Source organism: Anguilla anguilla, chromosome 8, assembly GCF_013347855.1.
Source record: "Anguilla anguilla isolate fAngAng1 chromosome 8, fAngAng1.pri, whole genome shotgun sequence".
NCBI lineage: Eukaryota > Metazoa > Chordata > Actinopteri > Anguilliformes > Anguillidae > Anguilla > Anguilla anguilla.
In genome coordinates, this window is record NC_049208.1 from 29,004,867 (window position 1) to 29,023,405 (window position 18,539).

General features: G+C 42.4%; 1 protein-coding gene across 15 annotated transcripts in view; it reads left to right on the top strand.

Moving 5' to 3' along the window:
* Positions 1-14,791, top strand: part of adgrb2 (adhesion G protein-coupled receptor B2) — a 261,436-nt gene extending 246,645 nt beyond the window's left edge. For 10 of the 15 annotated variants that reach the window (XM_035429752.1, XM_035429755.1, XM_035429753.1 and 7 more), the window contains 3 exons: positions 821-934; positions 9,384-9,437; positions 11,417-14,791. In XM_035429752.1, coding sequence (XP_035285643.1) covers positions 821-934; positions 9,384-9,437; positions 11,417-11,593 — 345 coding nt within the window. In that variant the 3' untranslated portion in view covers positions 11,594-14,791. Of the gene's footprint in view, positions 1-820; positions 4,057-4,286; positions 4,366-7,467; positions 7,520-9,383; positions 9,438-11,416 lie in introns of those variants that run through there. The other 5 variants (XM_035429759.1, XM_035429762.1, XM_035429761.1 and 2 more) reach the window with 4 other exon arrangements.
* The last annotated feature ends 3,748 nt before the right edge of the window (positions 14,792-18,539 follow it).

Here is an 18,539-nt window from a genome sequence, read left to right on the forward strand (position 1 = left end):
TCCAGGTCTTGTTCACATCATCATAGAATCCTTCAAATATTTCCAGGGCCTTTAAAGTTGACAAAGTGTTATTTCAATCCAAATTGAAACTTGGGAGACCTGAATCTAGTATTGACTGGAGATCTGTGTTCCAATTTTGGAGACGCCATCTCAGAAGGTATGTCTGGTTTGCTTGGATGATTAACAGGCATCAATGCTGTGATCTTTGACCTCCAGTCCAGTCCAATCACTCCACATGACTTTGTCCATAAAGAATCGGTCTCAGATCTCCCTGCCCAAAGCCAGTGCACTACTGTACAAGCAAAGCCAGCGAGGGATGGAAAACAACCAAAAACCCCAAATAATGCCTACTCTTTGCCTACCGCTGACAGAGGCACACAAAATAAAACCCAAAAAACCATTGGATTGCAACGTCATTGGCTTAATTGGAGTTTGTATGCAGAGTGATACTTGACCAGGTCGAAGCACAGCCCTCGTCATTCTTGCATGACAAGCAGTCCTGTCAATTAAGACACCAGGCTGAGACGATCCACCCCCAATTAAACAGGAGTCACGATGACTAAGCGTCACTTCTGTCAGAACATTGCTGACCGTGGAACCAGCACAGACAGGCTCTGATTTTCATTCTCTTCAGGGTTTGTTGAGGTCAGCTCCAGAAAGACACAGAACAAAAACAGCTCGATCTCACTGACATCACAACCCCCCTACCCCAACCCCTCGCAGACACATACACAAGCACACACTCGGAGCACCATTATCGTCCCTGGAGCACTTCTCCTTTTGCTCCCTTTTATTCTTTTATTTCTATCCCTCCTTCCAGAAAGTGATGCACACTCGCAAAAGGCACTCGGAGCTTTACCACGAGTTGAACCACTCCACCAAGTTCCACACCATAGACAGGTATAACAGGGACCCTGCTTTGTCCACCTTCAAGGTAAGCTTCTGTTGTGGGGGAGCAAGGCCTCTGTAGGCCTCTGCTAGCCAGTCCCAAATAGCTTCCATCATCCACTCCCCACCCACTATGTTCAACCACACCCCTGAGAATTTGAAGGTGATGGTTTGCTCCATTTCAGCATCTGTCCAGGTGTGAGTTGAACCAACAGTTAACATATTTTGAGGTACTGGAGATTGCGCCAGTGTGCAGCAAATTCTGACCACCATGTTTCATGGATACCACATCCATGGTTCACATCATGTGAAAATCTGAGATGAACCAAACCCAGGACCGTGATCTAATCTATATGTAACCGAATATTACCGTAGGCACCATACTCATTATAGGTGTTCAAACTGAGGATTTACAATCAGTTTGTGTAAGCAGTGTGAAGCATTGTGATCCTGTGCGGTAAGGAAGTATACACAGATTGTTTTTGTCTTTTTTTGTTACTTCCTTTAATTGGCACATACATATTCAATTCATGCTGCTCACTGTTTTCCTCTCCATTCACAGAGATTTATGTTGCGACTTCACTTCAAATGTGTGCATTTCTGAACTGTAAAGCATTTTATTATAAGACTATTATTATGGTTTTAGGTGTTTACCGAACCAATAAATGATGTTTGCAGCAGCTGAGACAGTGACTGACTGCCCAAACTATTCATAGCTTTAAACAAACAATTCGTCTTGGTGGTGCTTTAACAAATATGGACTCATATCACTTTGAAAACTGGGAAATGGTGGCAGAAGTGATATGATGTACTTTACTTTTTACTTTTGTGGGTTTATCCACACTCGGTCCCTCAAGGCCACGTGCTGGTGGCTGAACTGGGAAAGTATACTACTGCCTAGAGTCCGAGTGGCAGTTGACTGGCTGGCCAGTGCAGGCGCATGCATGTGTAGCCACTTGCTATTTTTATTATGCGACCAGTCAGATGTTGCATGCCTTGCAGGAAGTCCTCATCGGATCACAGGTTCCAAAATAATGGAAACTACCCTCATCGTTGCCCGTGAGCCCTAATGAGTTTAGCGTCAGATAAAGCACCACACCAATTTACAATGCAAGCATGTTGTGTGGCAACAGCCATTTCAAATGTGCCTACTATCAAGTGCCACATATTATCTATGTAAGTCTATAAGTGGAAAAGAATGAGCCCCCCTCTGGTATTTTATGTCATTAAGATTCAGAACGCTAACTGCTGTCTGCAGTAGATTTCTTTCCACCGTGTAATTCAAATGTACCTGTATCTTATGACATTTCACAGTTTATAGGTTAAACTAATCACTCACTTCAAATAGAACATCTCGAGCTCCCAATTTTTTTCTCTCTCTCTTTCTAATCAGCTCGTTTCTGTTAATGTAATAATGTTCTGAGATCCTTTTGAAAGGCCTTGATAACATAACACCCATGCTAACCAGTTGGAAAGTCATCAATATGATAAGTGACAAATCATCCATTAGGTGAAACTGTAATCTATATTAGTATGTATTAGTGACACATTTCATAAAGTTTATGAGCAGAAAAAAATGAGCCATATACAATGTAATAAAAGCAGGCTTTGAGAGAATAGAAAATGTATATGCCTATAGGGACCAGAGTAATAATTCTCAGGTCAGATGCCAATCAGAGAAGGAATTTGATTCAGATTCAGACAACTGAATAACTGTCTGATCTGGAGAGTGAACAAGTACTGGAGCATTAATTTATGATGGTGTTTTTTGTTGTTACTACGGATTTTTACGAGATTTGAAAATTCAAAGCTTCCTTTGTAGCCCTTGATGTTACTTTTACACAGTCCTCATTAAGTAAATGAAGATAAGTTTGGTGGGACGTGTTTTTTGTACCGTACAATGTTTCAACACCTGATATATTGAGGATTAAATATAAATTCCAAATGAAGAGTAAAGTCAGTCTGGGGGAATCCCAAATGAATAACTTGGGAGAAAGTTTTGCAGAAATGATTATCCTGATGATATGTGCATTACACGCTTCACACCAAGTTAATCTATTCAGCAGCCTGCACTGCATTTATAACAGTCATGCTCCCCTGCTTTAAATATACTGCTATAGCATTACAGCAACACTCCAGTAACCATGGTTATAATGTTTATAAACCTGAAAATTAAATTTGGGAAACAAACAAACCATTAATCACTTGTTATTACCGTGGTAACTGAATTTATGATCTTGATAGCCATTAATGGTTTTAATTTCCATCTTCAAGTCTCGCATTTAAAAGGGCCGAAGCACTGCTGTTCTGTTATAACGATGAGATAAGGTTATCTGGCAGTTTCTAATTGCAGATGGATAACTATGAACACAAAGAAAGCTTCCATTCACTGGCCTAATGTCTGTTTACACACAGATTCAAATCACTGACTCTAAAAAGAGCTGTCATCCCTGGGTCACACAATCTAGCACGTGTGAGAACACCATAGCCCAACCCTCCATCCCCTGATAAAATACCATAGTCGTTTGCTTTGAAAAAGGCTCAAACCTAGTGATGGCAGAGAGGCATCCTGAGCCCAATGAGACTGTATATTATCAGTGACTCATTGGCTTGAACAAATCTCTGGATCTGATGTTGATGGTTGTTTCTTCACTAGTCCAAACAAGTCTGTGCTGGACAGCACATGATACCACAGCTCCACCCTTCACGAGGCTCACAGAGCTTCATTCTCCCGGTAGTAATAAAAATGCAGTCTGTAGGAGCACAGTTGAAGAGCCTTGCCATAAATGTGTTTTGTTTTTTCTTTTCGCCGATTTGACCTTTCCTCAGGTAGCCCGGCTACCATTGAAACAGTGCTATCCAAACTTGGTAGTGCCCCTGTGTGTGCTGGTGTGTGCTGGTTTTCATTCGGACCAAAAATAAAATTATTTGTGGGGTTGGGTGAGAGTATGCAAATGTATTTTTTGAAGATTCAGTCAGTTCTGAGATAATGAATGCTGTGTGGTTGTTCCTTTCAAAGGTTTTATTTGCTTGATGCAAAGAAATAAACCTCATAGTCCTAAATTCTGAATGTATGGACACAATCTTGGAAGCATTTAGTTTCTTTATCTTCTTGTTGCCGTTATTGATTGACAGTGAAAACCAGTGCACAACAGAAGGTGCCCCCAGGTCAGATTTTTTGTAGCCCTTGGTATCATACACAAATGTCATCCTACCACCGATTAAAAGACCCCTTCCCTTTAAATACCCAACCCACCATTCGCAACCTAACACCCCCCTCCCCCCCCCCCCCCACCCCTCCAATGCACACACACAAACATGAATAAATCGATTAATAGACTCTCTAAACCTTCAGCTTTTGAAAGACATCTCTGTGGCTCGATATTCGCCCCTTACAGGTCCCACCTCCTCCACCACCAAGACAAACCGAGCCCGTATTAACGCAGAAAATGAGCTTCGTTTACAAAGAGAGCCAGCGTAAGCATGCTAAACTCCCCATAAACCTGCAGTCAACCTCTCATAAATGTATAGAATGTATACAAAGGGTAGAAATGCTGTTGCCTGGTGGTGTGCTGTTTTCTTGTTTTTTTTTGTAAAATTGTGGAGTGTGCCTGTGTTGCTGGAGTTCTACCAAGCCAGTGAGCATGAAGGAAATGTCTCTCATGGGCTGCTGTCACCGCCCACGCAGACGGACAGTGGGCTTGTGGGCTTCAATTGATGTCAGTGCCTGTCAGCATTTTATTGAGTGTCATTCAATAGACGGTATGTCTCCAGTCACAATCATACATGTTCTACAGGGACACAGAAATACCCATTGGCTTGAAATAATCTTGTATAGTGTTCCACGCTATTCATGTAATGAGAGGCACTGAAATGGACCAATCACAAGTACACCTGCCTGGGTGGGGACAGCCAGCAATTGGACAAAAGTAGGAGAGCAGCATTCCACAAGACACAAGCCAAAACAAATGAATAAGTTAAAGGAGAATTGGACCAATTCCAGAGTGTGGAGTCTATCCAATGTGTTGGCCATTGAGCAGATGGGTGCATCTCGGACAGAAATCAGTTGCAATTTTGCCAAGCGACCTTCTTCCCCCCTTCGTTTCTTTTATCCCATTTGACTCCGATTTTGCTCAATTTGCTGCCTGATGAAAACAGTGGGTTTTAGGGGTGCCTGAAACTCCCAGAAATGAGACCTGTTCAGAAACAATCCATCTCCCAGAGTTCCAATCTCTCTCTCTCTCTCTCTCTCTGTCTCTCTTAACCCTTCTTTCTTCCTCTGTATATATCACTTTCGCTTCATCTTTCAGTTTTAGCCATCATCTAATCTTATTTTTTCTCATCCCTCCTCCCTCCATTCTCTCTCTCTTTCCTTCAGCTCTTTCCTTTCATTGGGCTGACCTGCTGTGCTTAAGGTGAAGTGGTCATACACACATTCCACACAATAAGTAGGCTGTGTGTTAGCGAGCAACAGGGCTGAAGCATTTGAAAGGCACTTAACCTCTGTAATGATGGTGCTCTGTGTCTCTATGTATAGTGAAGGCCTTGAATGCAGTCACTAAGAGTGAAACTACATACCCTCTGTTCTGGGGCTTTCACAATAATTGAGATGCGGCAGATGCACACAGCAGGAAGAAATAGTCTTTTGAATGTGCTCGGGCTCAGCTGTAACATCCAAATCCGGGCGCCAGGGCGTCGCGTCCCAGAATGCACGCAAGCTTCATGTGGGTTCATGGTTGAGAGACCTATGAAAGAATTGTTTTAATTTCGCAGGAACGCTGTGAAACCATTCAGGTTGTTGGGATCATCCGAATTCAGTCCACGTTTTAGAGTCTCCAGCTCCTGCAAAGCTGAAGAATGCTAACGAGTAAAAAAGTGATTATTCCCGGTGCTGAGAGGCAGTAGTCAACAATCTGATAAACAGGACACCTGATAAAAGGCCTTGATTCAGCTGTGATTGTTAATTTCACTCATTAATTTGGCATTCTTAGCCAGAGTGGCAGTACAAGTATTCGGTACAAGGTCGTCATGGCACAACATGCATAATGCACACCAGAAGAGTCGCAGGATAAAGGGCGTAGGTGCAGAACAGCGAGTAAAAGGACAATGACAAAGTATGGTTCCAAAAATAAGAGGCGAGATAGCATAACATGAATAGGGCACAGTAATAGAGTAATTTCCCCTTTCCTTTCATCACATAGCAAGTGTCTAACAAAAAACTATTAGCTAACGTGTAAACTCACGCTAGCATTCATTAATCTGTGATGCTACATTAGCCTTCACCCTAAAAGTACTGAATGCAGAAAGAAGGGCATGATACTTATGGATAGCATGATAGGTGGTAGTATGACCAATCACAGGTAGGTAAGGGAGGGTTTCAGCAAGCAGGGTTCTGCCCACTTCATTTTGCAAGTGTAACTCCTTAGTTCAGTCTGGCAGCTGCAGTCTGCCTGTGGCAACGGCACAGGAAATGTGCTCTTTTAGTGCAGTGACTGCTCGGTGTCTCTGCGCTTAGTGAAGACCTTAAATGCAGCTCAGCTGATGGGCCGTTAGACTGAAAACAAGCAGCAGCGAGCAGAACACACTATTAGAGGAGGACGTTACGTTGATTGGACAGGCCTGTGACTACAGTTTGGTGTCTCGCATTCATATAACAGAAAAACAAGGGGATTTTTTTTAAAGCTAATAACCTGATATATATTTGCATCTGTATCTACATATAGCATTTTGTTTTATGTTTTGTTCATTGATTTTTTTTTCTTCTTTAAGGACGGCATCATTTAGCCTTTAAGTGTATAATTAATTGGTCTCATTAGAGCTTTTTAATTACTTCCGCGTCCTTCATAGGACGGGCTTATTTCCCCTTTTTTAAATTGCACAGTAAACTGAATGCTTTGGCTCTTTGTGTGTTGGCTAAATCCAGGGCCGTCAAGAGTCTAATGAGAGATCTCAGCTGGCGCGGCAGACCCAAAACACAGTGCTAATTTAATGTCTTTTGCTCAATTAAGGAAAAGGGAGAGGTCACACCCACAGAGATGCCGCTTACCAAGAGCCTGGCCTCATACGTTTAATTTACTTTAATACCTCGCCCATTTAGTTTTCAATTTAAAACTACTAACCGTGCACTTTTTTATTTCCTGCACACTGATTGAACTTAACAGAAAACAATGACGCATTTTAATCGACACTGATGTTTAATTTATGTGAGTATAACCTATCCTTAAGCATGTGCGCAAACCGCAGGACTGTCGCTGCAGAACATATAAGGTGCTTTAGTGATGTACTTATCATGTGACATACCTGTGATATACTTATCGTGCTCAAATGAGCAATATAAGGACTCTTATATGTGCTGGTCCCTTCAGACCTAATAACCCACTGGCAGCCTTCCTGTATACTGTAACCAAAGGTGCAGGCCAATCCCTGACGTATGCTCACTTGCTTGTGGTGTACAGTTTGGTGTCTTAGAGCACGTGTTCTTTCAGACTCGTGTGAATGTGTTTCAAAGTGCACTGTTTACTTTATTTCTTTGTGTTCTCAGTGGATGGTTTGGTTCAAATTGCATGTTTTCTGTCATAGTTTGACTGTAGCCAGGCAGTCAGCCGACCCAAGGGCCACAAACATGGAAAAGGTAAAAAGAACTGCAATCCCCCATCCCCCCCAAAAATATATGAAGCGCTATGAAATTTGACATTAGAGGATAATGCTTCAGTGCTTATCCAGCTAATCCCGTAGAATTAGCGCTAAGCTGATGGTATAGACCACACAATAGCTAGCCTGTATTGTTGCTCCTAACTGTGACGTGCTAGTAGTGTGGCCTCCTTTTTCGCACCTGCAGAGTGTCTTTATCTTTGACCATTTACCTCTGACCTTTCTGGATGGCAGCAATGTAGAAGCTGTGCTTTCCCCTGCGACCCCACCCCTCCACCTCAATGAGAAACGCAACAGCAGGAAGTACAGTTCCCTCAGTAGATTTACGTGGTCCTATTGGTCAGGGGTTGCCAGGTGTTCACTTTGAAGCCACACCCCCCATTTGCCCAGTGATTCATGCAGATGGGAAACCGACCGCACCATATTATTCTGACATGCAGACTGGCTAAATTACTCCCACCACATTAGTTGTACTGGACCCTCTAGGTATGTGTGCAGTTTTCAGGATTGAATACTGCTGCAGCATTTTATTGAGAGCCAACAACGAGGCCCCATTAGTTTAGGTGTACAGTGCACACAATGGTGTCTGATTAAGACAGACATGAGGCAGACGTGTGGCTTCAAATTCAGTGCTACACATGGCCTCAGCCTGACCAGACCACTACTCTCTGCAGACAAACAAAAAACTACATATTCACGCCACACCTCCCCCCATTCACCCCCAGTCACTAATGAGAGAACAGTACTCATTGTCATGCAGTAACCCAGTAACTTACAACCTCAATACCTTGACCTCAATAAACATCCCCCTCCCCAAACCACAATCACTACCACACACACACACACTCAGGAAGACATTGAGATTCTGATTCAGAGGGACAAGATGTTTTGCATTGTGGCGATATTGATTAGATATCAGTCCCGTGATTGACTGGTTCTGGGGCTCATGGATGTTTTTGTGATTGATGCAAGAGGTGATTTTATGAGAACGGGTGATGGAGGGGGGTGGAAGGGAGGAAGGCAGGCCCAAAGAGAGAGAGGAGAGGCAGTGACTGAAGGGAAATGTGAAGTCTACTGTGGAATGCTAAGCAGTAATCACCTTGGTGTACTTAAAGCACAGGCAATCAGACTGTTTGTTAGAATGCACAGGGCACGCCTGTACTTTCCGATGTCACCCTTCCCCCCCACAGCTGGGTGTCCAAGGCCGCTGTGCAGGTACTCATGGAGAAGGCAGGCTGAGGGTAGCTATACGGCCTGCAGTGAGGCAGACTAGATCAGCTTCCGAAGGGGGCCCTGAGTCTCAGGTTGTGTCGGTTCAGTGCTCCTGAACCCTGTCCTGGGCTGGGCTGGGCTGGGCTGGGCTGGGCAGGGCAGTGGGGGTGTCCATGGCGACTGTGACCGCTCATTTCATGACCCCTCACCTCTCTGGATGTGCAGATGTGATGGATGGGCAGGGCTTTGTGTAATTACTAGGGCCTCTAGTATGCAGTGTGTGTGTGTGTGTGTGTGTGCGTGTGTGTGCGTGTGTGTGTGTGTGCGTGCATGTAGGTGTACACGTGTGCATGTGCATGTGTGTGTGTGTGTGTGTGTGTGTGTGTGTGTCTGTGTGTGTGTGCGTGCATTCGTGCATCATTAAGGCCAGTGTGAATGTGCAATTTGGAGCTGTGTGGGTGTATGTGTTTGTGCCAGTGAGAAGAATTGAGATCTCTTTCATTAGAGGATGACATGTCAGGGTGTGGGAATGGGGCACGGTCACCTGTGGAGGGAAACGGCATCCATTTCCCAGCAGATCCATCAGTGACTGAGATTCCCGCCTTTCTCTCTCCTCCTTTTTATCGCAACAGAGGGAAAAGCGATGGAGCATTTCGTCTGCCGGAGGTGAAAAGAACTCTTCGAGTGTAAGTAGAAAAGAGCTGACAGTGACGGAGAGAGAGGGAGAGAGTGCGAGAAGGGAGAAACGAGGCAGCACAATCGCTTTAGCATTCTCTTCCAGGAATAAAGCTGGACTTGCATTACCAACACTTCTGCATTACACAATGTTCCTTCTGTGGCATTTAGCATGCAAATTGACTCCCAGATTGTGCTTTTTGTGTTAATTTTGCCAACTGTCTGCCTGCAATGCACAGTGAATGACAATCAGTCTTGCATTGCCCCCTAGTGGTTGACGGCACATTAAAAACCCGATAGCCACAGTTTGTGCATGTGCTATTGAAGATATACATCTCCTCTGTTTGCCCAGTCATCGTGTTTACAGTTATAAGAGTCAAAGTCAGATTTAAGGAACTTTCATCTGAATCAAAAGTTCACCAGCGAGAACGCGCTTATGATTTGCCATCAGCCAACCACATGTCAGTTGCAGAAAGCGCCTAGCATGTGCAGTTTTAGGGCAGATCTGTTGATTCATGAGGTAATGATTCAATGGATCCATGCCCCCATGAAAGGTAAAAAAAAAAACCTGCCGCCTGCTTCACCGAAACGCAGCCAATCTTGGCGATAACATGACAGGGATAAAGTCGCGCGGCGCCCGCGGGGATGGCGGCGACAGCGGCGCTGAATACAAAGGACAGCGGTTTTAAAACAAAAGCAGCGTGCCGTCGGGGCGGAAGCCTTGTCAGCCTGTCTGCCGCGCTCGGTGTTTTTCAATCTCAGTCCGAGAGATAAGCAATCGGCGCTGTGCCGTCTACAACAGTATGAGAGATTGGCAGGGTAATTGATATTTTCTAATTTACTGCGATGCGCTGGTCCATACATCTTGCGTTCGATAAGGTCGGGGGGGGGGGGGGGGGTTTGGGGGGGTGGGCGTATGATGGATTCTCAAGGGTTGAATTCATTATTATATTACATGTTTCTGAAATTCATGTTTCACAATCAGGGGCTTTGTGGTAACTGCAAATGGAAAATTCTCACTGATCTCAGGAAAAGGGAATTCATTCCGGATAACATCAACATATTCTATTACAGTGCATTCAATTCTGTTAAACTACAGGAAATATATATTCAAAACATATCTGTGCATATGAATCTATATATACTGTATGTACTGAAGCACCTGAAATTAAGTACATTGCACAGGGGTACAACAGCCCAATTCTACCTGGGAATATTACCTACAATCTCTGATTGTAACCATTATACCACTGTCAGCTATCCAGCTTTGTATCTTTAATAGAGGAACATTTTAACTGAAAGAAAAACCAGAAAGCTGCATATATCAAAAATATTTAATGCTTTTTTAGTTCATGATTTCAAGTTTAAAAATGTACACTTCGCTATGGTAATGACATCACACCCATTTTGAATGACACCAGATTCACATGATGAAAAGCATCAACAATGTTAGATGTAGGGAAAGCATTTTTTCTTTCTTTAAACTGAAGCAGTCGCTGTCGTATGCTCACTGTCAGCAATGAAAAAAGTCATTGCTGAAATATCGCTCACAGATCGATGGTTGGCTTTACCCAACCAGGTAATGTGAGTGTGACAAACCAATTAGATCTCATGCAAGATAGTGTCAGTGTTTTGTCTAGCCAAAAAAGCACTTAAGCTGAATTTAGATTCCGTGAAATTAAGTACGATGTAAAGCAGTGTTCTGCCAAAAGAAGTCAATTCATTGTTCACGCAGCATAGATACTACTGCACTTAGCAACAAATCCTGGTTCACAATTTGAATTTTAAACAAGTGGTTGTGGCTTTGGACCGGAGGGAGAGAGCTGATGTTATATATGTTGTCAATGGCAGAAAGTCCCCAGAGTTACAGAGCACAGCCCTGCTTTCAGGCAAGCTCAAACAATCGCAGATGCACGGCACACTTGGCAGGGTAGCCGCTGTTTAAAGCATGTAAAATCCTTGTCCCTGTTTGTGCGTTCCCATCCGGCAGGACAAGTCCACCCCAGACGACCAGCACTCCTGGGATAGCTTCAAGACTATGACCCCTGACCCCTCAACTGGCCCCAGCGAGCAGAAGGACAAACTGGAACTGCACAACAAGAACTGGGACACCTCCTCCGCCAACACCCCAGACACCTCTGAGGGAGACTTCCAGACTGAAGTCTAAATCCACACACTCCTGCATACGCAGACACAAACACACACACACACACACACACACACTGACCATCATAACACATGTACACGTGTATAAGTACTCAACGCGCTCATACTGCATACTGCAGTGAGGACAAAGAAAAGGAAGAGACTGTTCTGTTCTATTTTCACACAGACACTTTAAAAGGAACAGAGGTGGACTGTGGGGGGAGGGGATTTTTAGAAAAAAAAAATCTTTCTGAAATGTCTTGATTTTTCTCCAGAACGGATTCTCTTTCAGCTGTTTGATGATATAAATGAGTATTTCTGCACCGTTCTTTTATAAAAAAAATATATATATATATTTCTCACTGATTACTGCACACAATTAAGCCCTTTAGATTTATTTTCTTGTCCCCTTTTCCTTTATCGCTTGTTGGATGATTTGAGCTGTTTCTTCGACAAATGAAAACGATGCAGGGGATGGTTAAAGGTAACTCATTAATAAATGTGTCCACTGCTTTTTCTATCATCGAGAATATTGATCCACTCTGATATCCTCTTCTGGAATTTGTGCTTTTTATTTTTGTTTTATCTTTTTCTTTTTTTTTCTTAAAAAAATGAGAAAACACTTTTAACTTGAAACCCAGTTGTTTGTCATGGTCCATATCATGCTAAATTCACGTGGACTTTTGACTGGTTTGTAACAGTTATCATCTTCTTCAAGGGTCTAACTTTGTCCGTATATGGTACATTTTAAACTATGGTTTACAATACAGCATACACACAGTACAGTAATTCAGTGATCAGCCAAGGGCAATGTGTTATCCGTATTGTTAATCCAAAACGAAGTCTTTGTCCCGGGATCAAATTCAACGCAAGAAACATTCTTAAGGCCTTGTACCATTGTTAGGTTTAACCCCACAATCTGTATGGACATCCACAGCAGATTGTGAGCTAGGACTTGCTGCCTAGATCAGCATGCCACACAGTTTTTAAAAATGTGTTTCGATCGCATCTAAGAGCAGCCGGCCGCGCCATCTCCAAGCAAAACAAGTTGGCGCAAAATAGCCCCGTCTAAGCTCTGGCTGCAGAAATTTGCCGGGTTTTGAAATCAGTGTGCGCTGAATGGCCAGTGCTACAATCGTTGGCTCTGTGCAAACACCCAGAGTCCTGAGACTAAAAATAAATAACAGGTTTGGGGATTATGGCCAATCAAAAATCCTCTATCCATCCATGTAATGCCTTCTGTCTCCTTTTGACGGGTCACAGGCAGAATGCAGCATCGTGCGGGAATGGAATAAATCAATATTCGACCGATGGGGGAGCTGTGTGCTCTGCTATCAGTATTTATGACCTGCGGAAGAGATGCAGTCACAGTGCGGCCCAAAGGGAGCACTTGGCAGTTATGGGAATTGCATTACCTTGCATTATTAATTTGCTTAGCGGATGCCCTTATCTAGGGTGACTTGCACTGTCTGCAGTTTTAAACCTCACACCCTCCGTAACCTATTTACGCATCTCAATGTTTACCTTTTTGCTTAAGTTGCACAACTGCGGTGTCATCATTAGAGTTCGATCCCACAAACCAGCTGTATTAGTGCAATGCTTTCATAGAAACGCGCACACACACATGCCGCTTCTTAATATCACCACCATTGTGAATGGGATGGGCCATCACAGATGTGGAATTATTAGATTGAACATGATGTTCTGCCTGATTTGCATTTCCAGCTCAAGTGTGATACAATGTCCTGAATTGGGGCACGCAAGTCAAGCGGATGCACTTCAGACTCCCATTTCAGTGGGCAGCATGTGTCAGATTTAAAATGCTGTCCTGCTGTTCTGATTAGGAGTGCACGCTGCTTACAGTGGTGATTCACCAATTCATTTACTGGGCCTTGACCATCTAGTGCTGTTCGGACGGTCAATGCCGTACATGGGTGTTCTAATGTGTGTCTGTTATGACACCTGTGGAATGATCTGCAGAGAGGTGGAACAGTGCCTCAAATCCGCCGCAGAGTAGGCTTCGCACACCATCCTCAATCTGAGTCATCTCCTGTGTAAGCAGGGTTTATGGAGGAAAGGACAAACAGGGGCGATCATCTTTAGCTCATCAGGGTATAAAGTTCTGATGGTGAGGTTGGCGGGTGCTCTGTGTAGAGCCAGAGGGGAAGGTAAGTGCAACTCTGGCAACACTACCTTGGACCAGTAGAACTGCTCATTTTTCATCTTCTTTTCATGCTTGTCTTTTGTTCTTATTTTGCCCTAAACTTGCCCTGTCACAGTGCCTGTTTTTGCCCAATTATTGCTTGCTGGTGGTGTGTTTTGAATTTGCCTCGGTTATATTTGTTTTTTTGCCCAGTACCCTAGTGTGTGTCATGGTTGTGTGTGTTGCTGACTGAAGTTTAGTCGATGCTGCACGTCTTGATGGTGCTGTCGCATAGAGGGGGTGGGGAAAGGGATGTGCCAATGTCTCTCCTCATTGGTCGGCAAGCCTGTCAGGCAGTTTAGTGCCAGCCAGGGACAGGTATCACAGATCTACCGTATGCAAGAGGACTCCTTGGTTGAAGTCACTAACAAGACTTCCCACTGGACCAAGTGACCAATAAGAACTCTGCTGCAGTTCACCTTTGCATGGCGTTGTCACCCTAACTTAGAAACTGGGACACATAAACCATGGCAACAGAACACATTTCACACCCTTCAATCTCAAGCAAATTGTTATAATCTGATTTCTCATTGCTACACTGTAGGAAACCTGAGGATTGCCTTAGTTATGTTTAACTGAATACGCATTTAAAATGTAACAATTGGACAATTGCCAGAGAGAATACTTAACCATGTCGTCATGATTCTTGTTACAAAGGCAAGTGTTAAAAGTGGAGATGATTCCCTGTATATTTCTGAAGAATGCCTAAAGAAATTTGGTTTGATGCAAATGTGACCAAACCCACTGGGCTATAGAAAACTGTGGAATATGAAATATATCTCATTTTATGATGTCCCCAACTTTTTAAACCACAAAACTGTCTTGTTTGAAACTTTGGGTCTGTCCCCCGCCACTATCCACCTCTTTCCAATGGGTGTAAAAGACTGCTTGTTCCTTGAAAAAAAAAAATCCTATTTTCCCCATCTCGCGTTTTTATACACAAGATTGTACAAAGTAGTGCTCTACTGTTTTCATATAGTGTTTTTATATGAAAATACATTTTCAAACCAAGTCAAATCTGTGCCTCCTCTGTTTTGTTTGGGTATTTTTTAATACATTTTCTTCATCTTACCTTAGAGTCTTGCTTGTTTCATCTAAAAATTAATTTGTTTTGTCAACTTCTTTTGGAAAGAAGTTTTCAATAAAAAGAAAAAAAAACATTTTTCATCAACACCAATACCTAATCTTAATGCCTTCTGGGAAATGCAGTTACATCATGCATCCACGTTATCCTTATTATTTAGGGGGCCTAGTTGTTCTTGTAGAGGTTTTTTAAAATCTTTTTTTAGTCCAGTGAGACATTGGTTTTATCTTGCAGTGATTCAAACTTCATTAAAAACATAGGCCTAATCATTAATAGAATACCAAAGCTTCAAAAATGATTTTATTGAATGCATTTAAATGAATTCACTTTGTGTTCTGTGCTCCATACCATAAATTATGCAGCTGCTGATCATCATCATATCTCTCGTTATATTAACAATTTGAATCCAAAACTTGTAATGTCCAACTGAAAAGCAGGGAAGGTTTTTGTGCATCTGAACCTATTTGGAGTAGATTGCCTTGTTGCATTGAGGGCTAGAGAGTAAACCTTAAGAGGCACCATCTATTAGTGCCACATCCTTCAGTAACCAGCCAAAGTTCCCAAGGGCAGATGGGTAATTCTGAGACAATATCTGACTGCTAGAGAGGCATTAGTCTCACTGGGCAAAACAGACAAAGTGCAGCAGTGCTGGGGCTATGATAAAAGAAATGTCATTGGACCTAAGGGTAGCCAAACACTGAAAACACATCAGGCTAATGTAGGTGCAGTGTTTTCAGGGCATGTTCAGAAGATTCGATCCCTTAGGCTGTACTTTTTCACTGTACTGGAAGTGGTCTGTGGGTAATGGAAATGATGGAAAGTATGGGGAGAGAGGAAGAGAAGGCTGGAGGGGGACATAAACTGATGGACCTCGATGGCTTCTGGGTGACAGACGGCGTATGAAGAAACAGCACCCACCACAGGGATAATGGGTCCTTACGGTGCCCCTTGGTGTCTTTTGGCATTGTCGGCTGAAGTCTCACCGCAGGCACATGCGATTGTTTATGCAGCTGGCTTGTATACCCGGTACACCCACTTTGACCACTGCCGCAGCTATAGAAGCCTACCACTTGTTCTGAATACCGATGATGCAAGCATAGGCCTCCCTAACAGTGCTCTTTGTGGGGGTGGGTTGTGTGATGGAATAACACTTAAGTGAGTCCCGCTGATATTACATAATACACCCTGGGATTACGGTACCACATGACCCCAGGAAATTTGTGTGTTCCCCTGACCCTGATAATGGCATCAGATATATTGGACTGTGGGGCATTGCCCTGCAATGATTGGGGCACATATATATCAAGCTGTTTAGTGGCACAGATAATGGGAGACCTGATAAGAACTCGCATTATCACCGGTGCGCTGAGCACTCTGATTGGCTGTGAGAACAGAGAGCATGCGGGGGACGGGTCCCAGGGGGAGGAGTTGGCGTAATGAGATGTTCCGCTGTGCCTCCCGGACATCTGTCTGGTAATGCATGCGGAAGCATTCACAATGAGCCTTTTTGCATGCATATCCAACTACCTTGTAATTCCTCAAGGTGTATTTCAGGAGGTTTTGCCTTTTTTGCCATCCAATTTAGCATAATTTAAGCCCAAAGTGTTGCTCCCTTCAGTTAGAAGAGTTTGACCTCTGTCGAATCTGCGAGGCAAAAATTAGTTTACATGACACACTGCATTTATACAAAACCCAGGAGATACAACAAAGGTTTCTGAGTACATTTCACTGCATCTAGGTTATTGTGTTCTCATAGAATCCTGCTTCGCAGTTATAAATACAAAGAAAATGGTTTTAGACATTATGTATACCCCAACAGTAGTGCTATACTGGTGCTGAGTGACTCAATTAGCAATTTTTAAAGTCTTCATCAATTAAATTTAAAATTATGGTAGAAGCCTTAATATCTTTGAGCTAAAAATTAGACTCTTAAAACAGCTCAGTAAGATGACAAAATGGAAATCTATTGCTTGTGAACAAATTCCATAAACATAGCTTTTTTCTGCAAGGGCACTGCAGCTTGAATTGAAATATGCCTCAAAAAAAGTGTTGCTATCTATGGGGGAAAAATATGGAAGCATCATTCTTAACTATATTCACAAAAGATCCAAGGAACATTTTTAGTTAAGATGGTGCTAAAAGATTGAAAAGATTAGGCACATTACCTTCATCAGTGAAATAGTGTTGTATGCTGATGGCACTTTTATATTCCTTACTATATAGTGTTTCCACAGGTGTACAAGCGCATGAGAGGGGAACTACCAATTAGAGTTTCTGTTTTCAGGTAGACTATTACTAAACATTTAGCTCATCACATCAAACCCACAAAGTAATAAGGCCTGGAAATATAAATGGATTGTGCTTTTATTGGGAACCTTTTTACCCATTCAGTGTTCTCTTAAAAAAAAAAAAAAAAAAACCACATATACAAATACAATGGGAAAAGACTCCCTGGTGAAATTTGCACACAAATATTGCAGCCTAAAAAAAGAATGTTTAAATGTGCATATACATAGCATTGATGTAAAAGTCCATAAATTACCTTTCATTCATGTTATAATATATATGCAAATAGTAAAAATGTTTTTTTGATATATTCATTTTGTGTGTATGAAAGAGGCCATAAAAAATTTATTTTTTGTCTTTTATGTTTCAGAATTGTATCTTGGAGTTAACTAGATGCTGTTGGCTACCCTGTGGATGGACAAAGATGAAAAGACATGGTGGTTTGGGATTCGGTGTTTTTCAAGAAGCTGCTATTTCATCCAGCTTAAAATGCAGTGCAATCCAGAGGAGGACAGAATAGACTAATTTCAGTATGCACAAAAAGCTTTCACCAGGGAAATTGGTTTTGATGGTCAAAAAAAAAAAAAAAAAAAAGGAAAACCACGAGCCACTCTTAACATGCACAAAAATATGAGCCTGGACATTACTATTCACAAGTGAATACATACAGTACAAAATCATACTGAAATGTAAATGAAATGTAAATGAAATACTGAAATGTGTGCAGTTCCACTGAGCATTGATCAAGCTTGCTGTTACACTTGAGTTAAGATTTTCCATAGTGCACTGGCTGTTCTTAGAGGCGCTTGTGTATACTGAAATTGGACTCATTGCAAGGTTCCGCAGAGGTTCGCATGATGCTTACCGAACCATGCCTGTTAAATCATATCATATTAGCCAAAACATTTTTTTAGCTGGTGCTGAGGACATCATATGACTGAGAGATGTCCACTAATAATACTATCTATAATCTATCAGTTTTCTCCAATGACTTAACAGCATAAACAAACAACACTACTCAATATTTCATGGAAGTTGAAGCTCCCACCACATGGGGTGGCCATTTTGAATTTATATAAAGAGAAAAAATCTATAAACAGTTTTCTTAGCTCAAAGAAGCTATTTTTCTGTTAATTAATCATTCATGAGCAGGCAAAAACAGCAGAGCGGCACATGCCAGTAAATATATAAATGAACACTCTGCAAAGCATGGTTCTCATTTTTTCATTTGGATTCTTATTTAGAACAAAGTGAAACTAATGGAATGGTTTGTGGTTAATTTTTTATGTGCTCCATCAAAACAAGCTATTTTTTCCCACTGTGAAAACAGCTGACCATGCTCTAGCCAGTGATAAAATATCTCTGCAATTAATGCATTGAAAGACAGAGACTATT